General features: G+C 34.5%; 2 protein-coding genes across 2 annotated transcripts; one reads left to right on the plus strand and one right to left on the minus strand.

Annotated features, from left to right (window-relative positions):
- Positions 1–1925: 1925 nt before the first annotated feature.
- On the plus strand, positions 1926–6584 carry LOC130827835 (serine/threonine-protein kinase STY13). The gene is made up of 6 exons (XM_057693698.1): positions 1926–2796; positions 3945–4077; positions 4291–4486; positions 4827–4951; positions 5702–5860; positions 6051–6584. The coding sequence occupies exons 1-6, from the start codon at positions 2636–2638 to the stop codon at positions 6351–6353; spliced, it is 1077 nt and encodes a 358-aa protein (XP_057549681.1). The 5' UTR covers positions 1926–2635; the 3' UTR covers positions 6354–6584.
- Positions 6585–7300: 716 nt separating this feature from the next.
- On the minus strand, positions 7301–17028 carry LOC130827834 (phosphoglucomutase, cytoplasmic). Its single transcript, XM_057693696.1, has 19 exons — positions 16871–17028; positions 16683–16772; positions 14962–15043; positions 13541–13596; positions 12404–12517; positions 12261–12323; positions 12046–12165; positions 11867–11967; positions 11230–11289; positions 11047–11146; positions 10802–10959; positions 10637–10732; positions 9934–9997; positions 9708–9789; positions 9446–9621; positions 8991–9067; positions 8102–8234; positions 7893–8009; positions 7301–7669 (listed from the first exon to the last, which is right to left on the minus strand). Exons 2-19 carry the CDS (start codon positions 16761–16763, stop codon positions 7598–7600), a joined length of 1752 nt encoding a protein of 583 aa, XP_057549679.1. The 5' UTR covers positions 16764–16772; positions 16871–17028; the 3' UTR covers positions 7301–7597.
- Positions 17029–17281: the final 253 nt, after the last annotated feature.

Below are 17281 nucleotides of genomic sequence, written 5' to 3' on the forward strand. Positions count from 1 at the left end.
ATGTGGTCCCCGCAGAAGCCAATTCGTGAGCTGAGCAGACTGAGAGACTATAAGAGTATACTGGACTCCATGACTGAGACACAGGTTTTGTACATGACCTCACACATCGTTATCCCAATTATTTTAATTTTATATTATGTTGTTTATGTTAATTTTCTTTGTAAGTAGGTGGAATGGACTTCGTACATGACTTCTCCTAGGGCTTTATTGAACGAGCACCCACGTATTGCCAATATCAGGGATATCACCTGTTTTGATATCGTGGAGGTGTATTGGCCTGAGAGGACAGTCAGACAGCTTGGTTTTGTACAGGCTATTCCCCCCCTCTGTTGAGACCTACCCAAGCTCTGCGACCAGCACAGGGTTCCTATTCAGTGACATTCGCTTCTCCGTCTATGCACACGGAGATGTGGAGTAGGTTCCTCTATTGTGCCTGTGTTGGTGATCAGGCACTGCGTTGAGCATCTGTTCCATCAGAGGCTGTCCCTGAGTATATCGACTGGTTTAGAGTGTCTTCCCACACATTTCTCATCCCCGGTGAAGGAACTACTGCTGCGTTTGGTGTAGCGGATAACAGAGTTGAATACGTTAGTGTTTCTATTTATCTGTTTCATTTTTATGTGTCATTACTGAAATTGTTGTCTAATTTTTTGGTAATACAATTGTTTTGTTTGTACAGTTTGCAGCTGAATTCAAACTAATTGAAGTCATTATAAACGCTGGTTGCATGCCAGTTGCACTGAGATCTCGTATGTGCTGCCTAATATCGACAGTCATCCTATTTACTCTTATTTGACCATCTTTGTACACCAAGAACGGGTGGTTATGTCTTCCTTTTTCACCAGGAAACATTCTTACCGTCCAAGGTCTTTCCCCTATTTTACAACTACTTCCTAAAATCATAAATTTACACCCACAAGCCCTACTTTTGGAACCAGTTCGGGCAGCATTGCCTAAGTTATGCAAATCACCCTTTATATTACCATAGCGGTGACATCTTAAGTACAAACTCACTCTAGAACGTCCTTCCTTTTGTTTATATGAAGCACGTGTAAATTGAAAAAACCAATTCTTAGTGCTATCTCATCAGCCCAAGCATATAAATCATCTACAGAATCAAATTCCTTTTCGGTAACAAATCTATCAGAATAATCTACATTATCCCCTAAGTTTTCAAAGTCCTGCAAATATAAATTTATTCATAATAATTAAAAGATTAAACTATTTAATATATTAATAATATCAATTAGTTTAATAATTCAAATTTCAATATATTAACAATATCAATACAAAAATATGAAATAAAAAATTTTACTAAATAAAATACAGATATAAAATAAAATAACATAAATAAATAATTTAAGTAAATACAAAAATATATATAAATATATGAGTAAATAAAATAATTTACTATAATATTTAATAAATAATAATAACTTAAAAAATAATTATAATAAATAAAAAGAATTAATTTTTCAAAAAAAAATTTTAAAAAAATTCCAGAACCCCCAGTCGCACAAAAAGTGCGACTTGACCTAGGAGGGGTCGCACTTTTTGTGCGATTCATTTCTCCCTAGGTCTGGTCGCACATTTTGTGCGACTGGGGGTTTTGGAAATTTTTTTTCTTTTTGAAAAATTTCGATCGATTAGTTATTTACCGAATCGTTATCATGCTCGTTTTGGTTCGCCATTGTTATTCGATGTACACTTTTAGCTCGTTTAAGTTAACATAGTGTTTTTAGAGAGTTTTAGAGATGTTACAGTTTTTGAGTTTGAAAATTATGCAGGGACAATCTTAGAAATTCATTACATATAAGGTGACGATAAAATAAAAAAGATGGCGATATTTAGTAATACCTTTTTATATCACCTTTTTCTTTTTCATATTATATTTCTTTTACAAAAAATAAAAATTAAAAATTTTATTATTTTACCTCTCTTCTTTTTCAAAAAAATACACCTAAAAAAACAGTCACCGGAACAGATACTTCTGAATATCTTCTTCACCGGACCTTTCCATTTCTCTTTCTAGAGAGAGAAACAAAGAAAATTAGTGCTTAAAGAGAGAATACAAGCTTTCAAAAATCCCAAATTATTCCTTTTTTCCTACTAAATTAGGGTTTATTTGATATTTTACTCTCATTTTCTTCCCCAAATCACTGTTCCAACTTAAAAAAAAAATTCAATCTTTATATTAAAGATTCAATCTTTTTTCATTTTTTGCTTCAAGTTTAAGTCTTTTTTTTTCTTTTTTTTTTAATACCTTTTATCATTGACAATTTTTCTTCCATTGAAGGATATTAAGAAGCTTAGAATTCAAGTTGAATAAGCTTTAATCAGGAATTTTAAGAAAAGGGTTGTTCTTGTTTTTTTATGTTATTTCCAAAAAATTTCTGAAAAAAGTTAGGTAAATTTACTTTGATTTGTTCTCTGTTTTATTATTGGGAAGACTTGACTATTCATAGGGAAGAGAGAGAAAGTTTTGGCTTTTATTGGGGTGATAAACCCCAATTGCTTCTTTTGATGCATCATTTAAGATAAATATTGGTGGGTTTTATTTGCTTTTTAATTTCCTTTTGTGGGTCTTTAAGAAAAATTGAAATGAGACATTCAGAAATTATTTGAGAAGTAAAGCATGAATTTTTGTGGAGAGGAGAATGATGGTGGGTCAAACCCGAGTTCAGGAAACGGGCCGATCACCGGGTCACTTGATGAGAGTCTTCTTGTTGACCCTAAGTTGTTGTTTATTGGGTCTAAGGTTGGAGAAGGAGCTCATGGCAAGGTTTATGAAGGCAGGTAAACAAGTTTGATTTTTTTTTTTTGGTTGATTTTGAAGATTATATTTCCTTCTTTATAAGCTGTTTTTTTTAATTATGTTGTACTTATTTTGACTTAGAATGTTATTGTTTTAGGCTTCTCTTTAACTGTTTAATTGTTGATTTGTGTACATATTTGTTGAATTTTGTTTCTTCTTCTGTCTTGTTAGGGGATTAATTGCTTAGTTTGATAGTTGTATAATTTTAATGGTATTTACTTATGTTATGCTAGCCAATAAAATGGTAGATGTGTTTGCAGTATTAGTTCCTTGTCAAACTGTGTCATCATCATCATACCCACTATATCATATTGGTTACGGTTTGCATAAGGTTGGGTGACCGTTATCAAATGACATAAGGAGGTTGCGACCAGTGAGACTGCCACTCGATCATAACCTGAAAATGAAAACAAAATGCTCAGTACACGCCATAGGCACCTTGTCAAACTGTGAAAACCATGGTAATGTTGCTAGGACATGTTTTGGGGAGGCCTAGAAGTAAGTTGTTTTAGCCTTAGTACAATTGTTGTCTTGAGATGTTTGGGGATAGACTAGAGGTATGAAAGAAAGCATAAATATAAAGTGTAAGAATGTCTTTATTTGTTTAGGAGGGGTGGTAGTTATAGCCTTTGGAGGATGGAGAGATAAAAGAACAACAACAATGCTAAAGCATTAATCCCCAAAAGTTGGGCTTGTTTATATGAACCAAAAAATCAGTTGTCGCTCGCGTGAATCATCTTTTCCATTCATTTCGATTTTCTTTCGTTGATGGAGAGATAGGTTGAGGGAAAACTAAAATTTGATATCCAAATAGGCTAGTTAATCTACTATCTACCCTGCTTGCAGAATTCCAATCTTTGGATTGTAAGAAAATTGTCAAGAAAATCCGAGTTGCTTAAAAACTTAATACTGTCATGTACCGCATATAAACTCTGAGGTGAGTATTGAACAAAGAATGACACTTAAAAAGTTAGAAACGTTTTGATGCACTGAAAGTGAACTCAGTGACGGTCTTATTACGATTTTGAATTACATTCACGATGGGTATTGTGTATAAATATCGCATCACTTCATTAGTATTTTATGACTGTTTGTTGTAGAAATTCATACTACCTGTATTTGAATGCAGATATGGTGACAAAATTGTGGCTATCAAAGTTCTTAACCGGGGAAGTACAACCGATGAAAGGGCAGTGCTTGAAAATCGTTTTATTCGGGAGGTTAACATGATGTGTAGAGTAAAACATGAGAACCTTGTCAAGGTAGGTGGTTTTTATTACAGGTGTGTTTAGCCAATGACTTTCTGATTGACTTTTGGGTTGGTCAAACATTTGAAAAAGTGATCGGTAAATAGCTTTTAAGCCACCTGATAAGTTTGCTTTTAATAAACTGCAACAACAAATTTTACCAAACATCTTCATAACGGCTTACTTTAAATAGCTTGGTAAATCAGCTAATACGCTCTTTCTTTGCAGTTTATAGGAGCATGCAAAGATCCGTTGATGGTTATAGTTACTGAACTGTTACCAGGACTATCTCTGCGGAAATACTTGAACACCCTTCGTCCAAACAAGTTAGAACTCAATGTGGCGTTGAGTTATGCGCTTGACATTGCTCGTGCGATGGAGTGTCTGCACGCAAATGGAATCATACACAGAGATTTGAAGCCTGGTATCATGGGCTTTTTAAAAATTTAGTATTTTTTTCACATTTTAGAATTGTCGTCTGTAATTTATTTAATTCATCTAATCGTCACATAGGCTGATTGTTTGTTACGACATGGATTTAATGCGATAAAAGCATTCAAACCGGCATTTTTCCTTCTTTTCTGATCTTTTTCTCAACTAGATGACGAAAGTTTGCCTACTATATCGTTCTATTTTCTGTTGCCAAGGATTATTTTCGTTCTTTTGGATGTACTGTTGAATTTTGTGCCATTTCAGTTTGTAATGCAATACTTTTATTCATTGCGGATATTCTATATCTGCAATCCATTGTCGGTTGTTTGCAGATAATTTGCTGCTTACTGCAAATCAGAAGTCGGTAAAGCTAGCAGATTTTGGTCTTGCGAGAGAAGAAACTCTGACGGAGATGATGACTGCCGAAACAGGAACGTACCGGTGGATGGCTCCTGAGGTTGGTTTTGTATTTGTTGGATTTCTTTTTTTTTTTTTTTGGGTGATAGCATTATCTTTGTGTCAAGTTATTTTGAAAAGATGGTTAATTGCTTAATCTTATAGAGAATACTTCGCCTTTTAGATTATTTGTGTTCTAAGCATATACTCCTACGTCACTTTGAGTTTGCTACTCAGGAGATTGGCACAGATAGTAAGGAAGTAGTTTAATTGTTTGGCGAATAAGAAAAAAAATTGAATTATGTGGATGATATTAGAAGAGAATAAATGTGCTAATGTGAATTAAAGAAAATGGTGGGGAGTGCGGATCATTTTCATAAAAAAAATGTAGCAATCATGGTTATTAGAATCCCGATCTTGATATAGATTTATACGATCCTACGATCCAAAAATAGACGATCGATCCTAACAACTTTGGTACTTCCTGTGGGACAAATAGCAACAATGACAGAGTGCAAATTACATCACAACAACAACAATGACAAATCATCCCGATAGATTCGGGTTGGCTACATGAACAAATGCATTAGTTCCAGTGGTCGTTCACATAAATTTTTCTTCTCTATTCATTTCGATTTTTCTGTCATCTCTATAGGTAAGCCTAAACCTCCATATCTCGTTTCACTTTTGCCTCCAGGTCATCTTTGTTTTTCCTCGCCCTCTTGCCGAGTTTCAGCTTTCTGTCATCCTTATTGGTTCTTGCTGATTTTATTTGTATTATTGTATATTTATAATGGATTCGTTTTCACAGTTGTACAGTACAGTCACTTTGCGCCAAGGAGAAAAGAAGCATTACAACAACCGGGTAGATGTTTATAGTTTTGGAATCGTCTTATGGGAGTTATTGACGAATCGTATGCCTTTCGAAGGCATGTCCAATTTACAAGCTGCATATGCTGCTGCATTTAAGGTGTGTAAACTTATATTTTGTCATATTTTTGAAAATTATGAGTGGAAAAGAAAAAAATGGAGGGGGACCGAGTTTATGTCGAAAGAATCCATTTTTTCAGACTGTTTTTCCGTTTCTTTTTTCTTTTATCTAAAGTTGCGACACTTCTCGCTTTGCTGTATTGAACCGATGAATATTACATTAACTGCAGCAAGAGAGGCCAACTATACCAGATGATATAGCCTCTGATCTCGCTTTCATCATACAGTCATGTTGGGTTGAGGATCCTAACTTACGACCAAGTTTCAGTCAGATTATCCGCATGCTGAACGAATATATCTTTACAGTTGCACCACCCGAACCTCCTCAACAGCCGCGTCTACCTGAATCTGTCGTCAATCAAGATGCTTCGACAAGTAATGGTGCTATAACAGAGTTTTCTGCACGTGCGAAAGGAAAATTCTCGTTCATTCGCCAACTTTTCGCTGCTACAAGGAGGTCGAAGAACTTGTAATGAAGAAAGGCAGCGAATTGTGCACCGGATTTATGCTCGGTAAATAGGTATTTCGGGCCCATCGACTTTTTTTGTGTAATACTTTCCCGATTAGTTCGGAAAATATAATGATGGTTAGTTCAGTAGAATTGTTGAAAGAAATAGCATGTTAGTTGGAAAACATGGTCATGTTTAGAAATAAAAAGGAAATACACAAGTTGTCAATAGTACATCAATACTCACTTCATTGTAGAGGAAATGTATATGGCTTAGATCAATTTGTTGCTCAACATGATACGTGGTAAATTGTGATTGCGCAATGGCCATATTTTTTTGGAGGTACACTTTGCACCCCCCAAAAAACTTAATTATGGGTTATTAGCCAAGTTGGTAAAGTTTGTAATTGAATCCGTCTGTTATTCAACGACTTTCTACAGTAGCATAATACCTGTGTAGGAACGATATGAATACGAGATTTTGGATATGGTGATTCTAAAATAGAAGACACAAATTTGAGGTAGTATATTAGAGTTTTTTCTTTTTGAATTTTTTGATAATTTAATTTTTATTTACAATAAAATACATATTTTTTCTTATTTTACCACTTTGGTTGTAATTCTTCATTTTGTATATATCTTCTATGGATATAATGTCTGATCCTGATTATAGTTTTTTATAGGAAGAATACTTTGAGTACGACTGGGTACGATGATAATGGATATAATGTATGGTGAGTTATATATTAAGTACTTTATTATAGTCATGCTTATAAAGAAAATTTGAGAATCACGTCATGAGGAGTATTCAAGATGTGCTAGTGTCTCATTCATGTATATATAATATACTACTGTGTTTTTGAATTTTGGTACAATGTAATTTATATGAGAATTTTTAAACCACAGTATAGCAGATCAAAGGAACAGATGATTAGCACACAAGTTGGAATATTTGGTTGGTAAACCACAAAAAAAGTAAAAGCTAATTTTCATATAGAAGTATAAGTAAAATTATTTTGATATTCCTTCATTGAGTGTCAACTCATGAACTCGAGCAAAGGACACATCTCCACTAGAGTTGCCTACTGTCAACTCTGGAACTCAAAGCTGTTCAGCAATGAGCTCCCTCTTATACAATTATATCGCTGATCATTAAAACTGAGTTTGATTCGGAAAATATGGTATAGAAAAAGTACTATTGCCTCCTAAGAAAAGAGGCAAAACCTTGGGCTCAATAAGGGAGGCACCATCCATCTCGGAAATTTGCGATTATGTGATAACAGTTGGCTCAGACCTCCCAGTGAATTCTTGCATCTTAGAAAGCTCTAGAGCAACTTCCACCTGCAACAGAGAAAGTGTTTACAGCTTAAAATCAGAATCCGGTCTTATGTAATTCGCTGTCTAAATCACCTTTGGAATTCGCAATTTGCCTAAAATAGGCCAAAAGTAAACCTAAATCAACAATTGTTGCTTGTAGGGGGTTAACAAATCGGGCAACTATGATCAAGAATATCAAATAAGAGAAAAAATGAGGCCAGAATCATATCAGAGTTGGGAATCTCACAAGAGGTTTAAGTGCTTCTTGAGAATCTCTGCCAGTTTTTGAGGAGTCATTTTCATATTGTTCAATGTACACACGGATTGTCGCTCCCTCAGAGCCAGTTCCAGAAAGGCGGAATACCTAAATCAATTAAGAAATGATGAAAAATTGAACCTCAGACTTAGCCACTGAGTCACAGGTTTATATATTTCTGTGCAACAGAAGCTCCTTACCAATCGTGAGCCATCTTCAAACAGATAGCGAATACCCTGATGCTTAGAAATTGAACCATCAACAGGATCAGTGTATTCAAACTCATCAGCATTAATCACATTGGACACTGCTGAATTTACTTTCTTCACAATCCTGTTCCGAACAAGAATTTAAAAACCATTTCAGACAACATATACCAGATCGTGAACAATATACAAAAATAATTTTTTGCTTAGGGGAACGAGCGAGAATTGGTAAGAATCGACAATATCTCAACAAAATTTAACTCCTCAAAATAATAGAATTTTCTCTAGAAATCCAGCATGTACATTAGTAAAGTCCATTTACTAGCTGCCAAAAACCTTCTGCCAAAATTTCAACCCTCCAAATTGCTTTGTCACAGAAAAATGCAAAATGACTCTTAACTAGTAGCAAACAAAGCCACTGGGTGTTTGGTTCTTGAATAATCAACAGATTCAACTCCGTTAAGCAAGGAGCATAAATAGCTATATCAAACGTGTCAATTTCTAATCCATTAATAAGTAGTTTTACACACAAAAACAACAATGCCAGAGCCTTAATTCCAAATTTAATAAGTAATTTTACAAATTTATTAAATTTATATATGTTTTTTTTAAAATTTTTTTTATTCTTTCTCTTGGAAGACCTTTCTCGAGCCCAGGGACTCTTTGACTGCACTCTCCTCTATGGGTATGAGCTACCGTCTTTCTTCTCTCCCCAGACCCTGACCATAGTTTCTATGAGCGGCATACACTGGGTATGATGATGATGATGTTTTTTTTTTTAAAAAAAAGAAATGAAAAAAAAACCTTAGGTGCATCGATTGAGCTTCACTACTTCATTCACAAAACAATAGCATGGACCCAAATATAGCAAACACCAGCTTACTTGTTAACTTGAGGAAGATCTGATTGCAGATTGACCAAATGTGCCATTAGTTCTTTTGCACCACCTGCGTCAACATTCTAGAAAAATCTTTTCGGTGACAATTGAGTAGACTTTAAATCAAGAGAATGTTCATAAGATGCATACAAAATACTCCTTACAAACAAATTTCATTTCCGTTTAAGATAAAGCGTGAAGAAGTATGTTCATCATTGCATATTTACACGTTTAAAAATTCAAAATCAACACATCCATATTCTATACAAATATGTAATAATGGGTTGACATTTTAAATGTCATTATTGCCTCTTCCTACTTTCATGTATATGTTAAATGCACTTTCTAAAGATACGAAAATAAAAGGTAAATCACAGATATCTGTAATCAATTGTTTATCACTTAGGGATAATAAAGATTGAAAAAACTAGTGGTCAAAAAACTATTGAAGTGGAAAGTACCTCATAATCATATCTTGTGTAATAGTGCCGACCATAGGTGGCCCAATGCTGACGAACAATGTCTTCAACAGTCACAAGCTTTTCACCGTCGAGTTTATATTTGTTCTTCTGAGCAAGAATAGATAGCCAGGCCAATACAGCCCAAATTCCATCCTTTTCACGTACATGATCAGAGCCTGTTCAGGAAGCTCATCGTCAACTTAAACATAGAACATTCAGTAGCCATCACAAATGAGCATGGAACACAAAGATAAAGATTTACCAGTTCCGAAACTCTCTTCACCACACACTGAACATTGTCCTGCATCCATCAGATTACCAAAAAATTTCCAGCCAGTGGGCACCTAAAATCAAGTAGGTTATGCTTACATGCCTTTCTAAAGCATTGATGAACCGTGTTTTTGGGGAAAAGAGAATCCATAACAGAGAGAAGGAAGAAGAAAAGCTCAAGCAATTACTCGAGGAAACTGAAGATAAGTAATAGTTACCTCAAAGAACTTCAAATTTAGAGCTTTAGCAACAACATCCAGAGCAGCAGAAGTAGGCATGCTCCTGAAAAGTCAATGCACAAACAGGTACTTAAAAAAGGCATAAAGGCCTGAAAGCAAATTAAGATAACCACAATGACATACATCATTGCCTCACCATGTGATACCTACTATCACTGAATTGGTATCTCATCAGTTGAAGGAAATAAAGGTGAGAAAGACAAGGTATCCAGTCTCTTTCTCTTCTCCTAGTTTTGCAGAGCTCAAAACTGTACTCATGATTAAATAGTTTTTTTTTTTTTTTTTTTTTTTTTTTTTTTTTTTTTTTTAAATGCTCATTGAAAGATGTCCTAGCACCATGAAGCCAAAGGGCACAGCATGGAACTGCTTGTAACTATTTTTACTGCTTGCAAAAGATATTTATTGATTAAGTTGAAGAGAGAAGGTTTGACTATGCTTAAATGCAGCAAATTCATAGTAGCTGTATAGCAACATCACTAATATAGAAAATGAATTTATGTGTAAGCATACTCAATGGTATTGACACTTTTGAGGTATAAATTTAGAGTCTAACAGAGAGATGCAAAAAGCTAGAACCAAGGGACCAATACTCACAGAATCTAAAAAGCTGAAGCAAGATACCAAAACAAGATGTAAGGAGTAAGGACACAAGAAAGGAAAAAGCGATAAGCCTTAAATGTACCTGGCAACTCCCTTCAGACCACCAGAGAAGTATGGAATTGCTTCTACTGCATTAGCAGCAATAATAGCAACAGAATCTGATGGGGTCACAAAAAACCTAGAAAGAGGGTGAGTTAGTACAGAAGTTTCCAGAAGATATACCTTCATTCTGAAATGTAGAATATACCTTTTACCAAGGATCATATTACGGTCAGCATCACCATCAGCAGCAGCACCAAATTCAGGCGGTTCACTTTCTGAGTTTGATTTACTCAATCCCATGCGTTGAACTAACTCCTTTGCGTAAGTCAAGTTAGGATCAGGATGCCCACCCCCAAAATCTTCCTATAAACGTGCAATAGTGTAAGTTTTAGATTCTATGATGTTCTAGACCAGCTGGCTCAAGAAAAGAGATTATAATAGCCATCTAACCTTTGGTGTACAATTCAACAGTGAACTCTCACTAGCACCAAGTTCTTCTATAAAAATACGCTTAGCATAAACACCAGCAACTCCATGAAGAGCATCATAACTAGAATATGTGAGGGAGCAGAAAACAGAATCAGCAAAGGTAAAGTTTGCAACATTAGCGTTCCAAAATGTGAATGCTATTACCAGAATGTAAATTTCGGACATGCAAGCAGCTTTTTAATTGCCTCAAAATCAAAAATTGACCTGCTTATGCGACAAAAAAGTTACATGTTATTATCCAAGACGATGTCGAGAGCCAACAGTTAGTAGTTCGCAACAAAACACTAGAACTAAATGAGGTAGAAAACCCACCGTAAGGAATATAGAAGTGTCACGGAAAGGAAGTTGAGCCATCATAAAATGAAAATGTTAAAAAAATGAAGGGTGTCAAGCTGAAAAAAATATATCCTACTTTTACCCTTTTTTCTATACTCATTACAATCAATTGGTACATCAGGTTTCTACTGTCTTAGGTTCTTGGCCCATAGCAGCCACATCCCTAAGCAATCCTAGACCAGTACAAAGACTATATTTCAGACACAATCGAAAAGTAAATACTAGAAGGAGATAATGGAAGTAAACCGTTCTCTTTCAAAATAAATCTTTCAGACCATTAATTCAAAAAATGAAGGGTATCAAGTTGAAAAAAGAAAAACAATACAAAAACGAAACTTCATAGGTACTCCTTCATGGTGCAATACATAGTAATGAGAACTTTAAAATAAGAAACATGAAATCAAGCAAGCACAGGTAGATGGTGTAAGCCATCATTAGAACTTACTTCATCAACTTCACGTAGGTATCAGTTGAATCAAAGATTTCAACCTCGAACTCTCCATCGGGCCCAGAGAAGCTGGTTGAGCCTATTTTAGAGATATCAACCTGGAAAGAATAGCAATCATCTGACACAAGATATCATCACAAACTCACAGCCATCATGCACAAAAATAAAAAAAATACATCAGGTAGATCTTCAGCAATCAGGTACTCCTTTATGGTAGTTGAGTTCTCATAAATCTTGTCAGTGACTCCCTCTGGAGCAGGTCCTCCATTTTCCATATTATACTTTATTCCAAAGTCCTACATTCAAATTAAAAGAGCAAGAAATAAACATAGTAGAAATCCTGTAAATGAATTCACCACCAAGGAAGGAACTATTGTATGAAATGACAAACCTCAGTAGGGCCTCCAGGATTGTGACTAGCAGTTAATATGAACGCCCCAGAAGCCTTAGATCCCTACCATTAGAAGTCCCAAGGATTAGACTAACGTGAACTGTTTCTAAAAAGAAAGATAACCAGAAACTATGTCAACTTACATCTTTTCCAACTCTTTCACGTATGACAGCTGACACAGCAGGCGTTGAAAGCAACCCACTTTGACCAACCCAAACACGTTTGACTCCATTTGCAGCAGACATCTTAATAATTATCTGTAGTATTTTGAGAAAGAGGCAATATTAGACAATTATAAGTAATAAGTTACAAGACCCAAGTTTCAAGAAAGAAATATAGCAGAACATTTGCACAGAGAATCAAATGGAAGCTATATACATCATCCAGGCTCCACATAAACAAGGTCAATACAAAATTCTTCACATTTTTACAAATCTATGTGCAAAACAGGTCGCAGACACAAAATAAGTGTCCTATGTGTGCAACACAAGTTGCAGACACAAAATAAGCAGCCAGTGCATCTCGATGCGGTTTTTGCGTCTCAACAAGGCCATTTGAAGTGCTGGGGCAGCTGTGCCTAGGGCTTCAGCCTTCAGGTGAGGTGCACATCTTTAAAAAATGGTCAACCAAATCACATAATGCAGCATATCAAACTATATCAATTATCATATACCACAGATGGAAGAAAGGTGACGTACGAACAAAAGCATTTTGGTAAACAAAAGAAAGTCTCAGTAGTTGTCACCTTTAGAGATTCTCAAACTGTTCAGAACACATGCTATAAAGCCAAACTGTTGCTTAAGCAAATTTTGCTTGAACAAGCTCAAATTCAAAGGGGCCTCACAAAGAGGCAAAGCTAAACAATGCTCGAACAAACAATCTAGATCAGATATATTGAATTTCATTTTGATGGGGCGTAAAAGATCTCTAAACGCATCTTTTAACCAGGTTCACATTGTTTTGAGGCCCACATACAAAAAGCTTGTTGTTCAGGCATATTGTGCATTGATAGGTCATAGGTGTATAAGGAGTCCAGTAAATAAAATAATTTCTCAACGGGAAATTATCCATTTCAGTTTTTAATTATCAGATGAATGGATGTTTTAGGTCCAAGGAATCCCTATGGCTGAGAAGTGAGTACTAGTTGAACATTTTAGGAAATTATTATATTGGCTTCCCGAACTTGATAAACATTCTAGGCCCTTCACGAAGGGGAAGAATATATAACTCATCAATTATGTGTATACAAATCATATATAAAGTCAAGTCAACAAGCAAACCTGGATAGCATCTTTGGAGTAATAACGTCCATCGCCTGAAACAACAAGTGTTTTACCTGCATTCACACATACTTTTAGATAAATCTACTACCTACATAAAAAGTACTAGTAACATTCACCAACCAAAATTGAAACCATGCCTCATGATCTTGACAAACAAGAGTCCATATTTTGCTAAAGCAACAACAGTTGCAACGAAGACTGTTATGCACTTAATCCACCTACCCTTGGAAAAAAGCATGTTCATAGGTAGGAGAATACTACAAACCATCTCATCACCTCAATTCATATATGAAAACCTCTACCACAAGGACTTTATACTAAATGCAGATACTATATACCCTAAAATTACAGAGACATCCTCACTCACAACTAATTTTCCTAAAGATCCTTCAAGAAAGAGACGGTTGAAATCCACTAATTTCAAGCAACTAAGTAAAAAGAAAATATGCTCAATAAAATCAAAATGCCAGTATTTTCATAACCAAAAGGAAATGTTGCACAAGAATTAGTACTTGTCACTTCTTTCAACCTTTATTTTGTTAGCCCATTTTTCTTTCCCGTCCTTAAACTATTACAATTGAATAATAACGATAATATAATAGGAGAGTATATGCCATTATTTACACGTTACAAATATTTCATCTTTAACTTCCATCATCTATAAGAATGTATTCTACAAATATAATGAAAATGAGAAAATAGGCAATAGTAAAATTGCAATATAACACAGTGCAAAAATTGCAGTTTTAATGGCAATAATGGTCTCAAAAAAGCTTTCATGATCAATGCGGATGACTTTGTGGTTGTCTTGGCCTATACTTTGGTCCCGATAATCTTAAAACCTTTATAAAATTGTCACAATATAGTGAAGTATATTTAGCACTAGGATATCACACACTCATATCGAATCCATCATTCGTACCAAAATAGGGTTACATTGAAAAATTGGATTGGATTAAGTTAGCATTTACTATACCTAGAATACTTTCACCAAAATAGGTCAAAAATTACTTTAGCCACTCTTGTCCAACTTTCACCTGAGTTCAAACAAACTGTAAGTTACAAAAGTTTAAAAGTGGATTGTTATGGTACACATGTAGCATTATGCAATACATCATGGTATTAAACACAATTTTTTTCGGCACTAGTTATTAGCATATTGCTATGTAAAGAATTTGACGAGGAGAAGTGAGTTGGGGAAGCAACGATTGCTGAACTTTTTTAAATTGTTGTCATCATTACTCTATATCAAATTTATTGTCTATTTCTTTTCCACATTTAAAAAAACACACATTAAAAAGTAACAATTGTCACATTACAACCACCATTATAATTATAATAAGAAAAAAAGTGTCATGAACAAATACTGAATTGCTCATAAAATACAAAACCACAACAAAGAAAACATTCAAACTCACCTTTAATCCTATCAGCTGTGAGGGCATTGAAAGTGGCTTGAACAAAATTTTGTAAGTAATGAGGTTGTGCAAAAACTTTGACCTGCATGAACAAAAAATAAAGGGAGTTTGTAAGAGTAAACCTTCAATTTCACTAATCAGTAGGTAAAAATATAATACTTTTAGCCATTTCCTTTCCTAAACATATAGATTTTCAATAACAATTGGAACAATCTTGCAGCCAAAAAAGTGCACAACACTCATTCATCAGACCAATGAGAAGAAACTAAGATTATCACAAATCAATGAGTAACCGTACAAGCTCAGTAGTTAAAGATCAAGAATAAATTAATAACTACAATATATAGTGTTTACAGCTCTAATTAATCTTTCGAATATTAATTTACAGTTCTTTCATATATCCATGCATATCAATTATAGCATAAGGGGAAACTGGGAAGAAAGAAGGTCTTAGGCAGCACAAAAATGTTAATGAAAAAAATAAATGGTCACTAAAATTCTTTAACATAAAAAAAATCAGCTCACATTTCAAATTATAATTTGTAGTTTCTTTTTGATTATTCTTACTTATACTTTGAAAGGCATTAAGCTAGCAATCTGAAATACAGTCAAATTGAAGGCACAAGTGTCAAGAGTTGAAAAAAATGAACTACATGTAACAATCAATTATCACTTAAAGAAGCATGCCTCTTCCTTTACATTAAAAAACCAAAAAGTTCTAAGACTTTCCACATGATTAGTATCACTGATCAAACACTATTCGTCTTCCAATTCTAGATCAAGAGCCAACATGGTAAACATATGTACACTTCTTTCGTTCATTTCTAATTGCACTATTTGTCTATTTATCCTGAAATTGAGAGAGCTTTATCATAGAAACATCCTATTTGAAAAGGCATCGAGTAAGCAATCGCAATTTGTTCACATTAACAATCATAACAACTGTCGATCCAGTCATCCAAGTTATCCAACCATAACGAAAGTCCACAAAGGGTAAAAATTGATGCAGACACATCTTTAAGCATATTATACACTGTAATTGCATCAATCACACGATCAGATATGTCAATTTTAGTGCTTGGAACAGACATTTGATAAATCACAACTCACAAACATCACATTAATGCAAGCAGTTAAAATTTACGCAATAACAATCACAAACTTCAAGTGTCACAATTACACATAATAAACAAGGTCTAACAACCAGCGGAATTCAACCGAGGAATGTAACAACTATTGAATAATCCAGAATATAAATATCCAAAAATACTAACTTCATAGAATATTCTTAAAAAAAAAAGAAATAAGATACCGATCTGACAGGAAATAGAAGAATTGCATAGGATTTGATCAAAACTAATGGATGCACGCAAATACACAATAATTATGCATAAGATTTGATCTAAATTAAAAAATTCAAGCAATTATGATATTTATGAATTGATCCAATCACAAACTTCAAATGTCACCATTAGACATAATCAAACAAGGCCTAACAACTTGTGGAATTCAACAAAGAAATGAAACTAAAGGGCTCAAAAAATACATCCAAAAATACCTATATACATCAGAAGTTAACAGACTGATCTGACAGGAAATATGAGGATGCAGAAGATTTGATAAAAACTAATGGATGCAGGGATGCAGCTATGCAAGCAAAACAAAATTATTATGAAAGAAAAAAATACTGAGAAGTGATAAATGTGATGAATGACGACAACCTTCTTCCGAAGACCAGAAGTGCCTGGTTTTTGACCATCATAAGGTTTGGTATCAATGCGCGAAACTTTGAAGGTGGCCATTTTTCTTCACTGTGAATCAAACAAGGTGGAAACAAGGAAATCAACGGCTGAAACTTATCAAAGTCTAAACAAAATTACCCATACCAGAAAATATGAGAAATCTGAACCTCGAAAATCGGAATCGGAAGATTTAGCTTCTTGTTGAAGAATGTTTGGTCTGGAGAGTAGAGATGATGAGCCGAACCATAAAAAGACGTGTTCCGCGTGACAACTTACTAAGTTGTGTGGAGAAATGTTGATCATTTTTATCAAATTTGAAGGGATAGAGAATATAGGTGCCATGCTTTAAAAATAATGCTGCATTCATATTGCATTAATCTCGTTGTAACGGTTTTTAAAACACGTGAAATGATACTTTTCGCATCGTAAAGTGTAAAAAAAAAAGAGTTTTAGGTAGTATTAAGAGATATCTTATAATTCAACCAATAATTAAGCGTTATAATAACCACATTGATTCTGCTTTTGCATCACTGTTACGAAACCGCGATCGCGACCGTTATTGTATTGTTACATTACTA

Source organism: Amaranthus tricolor, chromosome 11 (genome assembly GCF_026212465.1).
Source record: "Amaranthus tricolor cultivar Red isolate AtriRed21 chromosome 11, ASM2621246v1, whole genome shotgun sequence".
Taxonomy (NCBI): Eukaryota; Viridiplantae; Streptophyta; class Magnoliopsida; order Caryophyllales; family Amaranthaceae; genus Amaranthus; species Amaranthus tricolor.

Bases quoted from the DNA above. Each gene is read 5' to 3' on its own strand.
- LOC130827835 (XM_057693698.1), top strand. From the start codon at position 2,636: ATGAATTTTTGTGGAGAGGAGAATGATGGTGGGTCAAACCCGAGTTCA. The intron at 4,078-4,290 runs GTAGGTGGTTTT...CTTTCTTTGCAG, and splicing joins AACATGAGAACCTTGTCAAG to TTTATAGGAGCATGCAAAGA. The intron at 5,861-6,050 runs GTGTGTAAACTT...CATTAACTGCAG, and splicing joins CATATGCTGCTGCATTTAAG to CAAGAGAGGCCAACTATACC.
- LOC130827834 (XM_057693696.1), bottom strand. From the start codon at position 16,763: ATGGCCACCTTCAAAGTTTCGCGCATTGATACCAAACCTTATGATGGT. The intron at 12,518-13,540 runs GTTTGCTTGTTG...AAAATACTACAG, and splicing joins ACTCCAAAGATGCTATCCAG to ATAATTATTAAGATGTCTGC. The intron at 9,790-9,933 runs GTAACTATTACT...ACTTGATTTTAG, and splicing joins TAAATTTGAAGTTCTTTGAG to GTGCCCACTGGCTGGAAATT.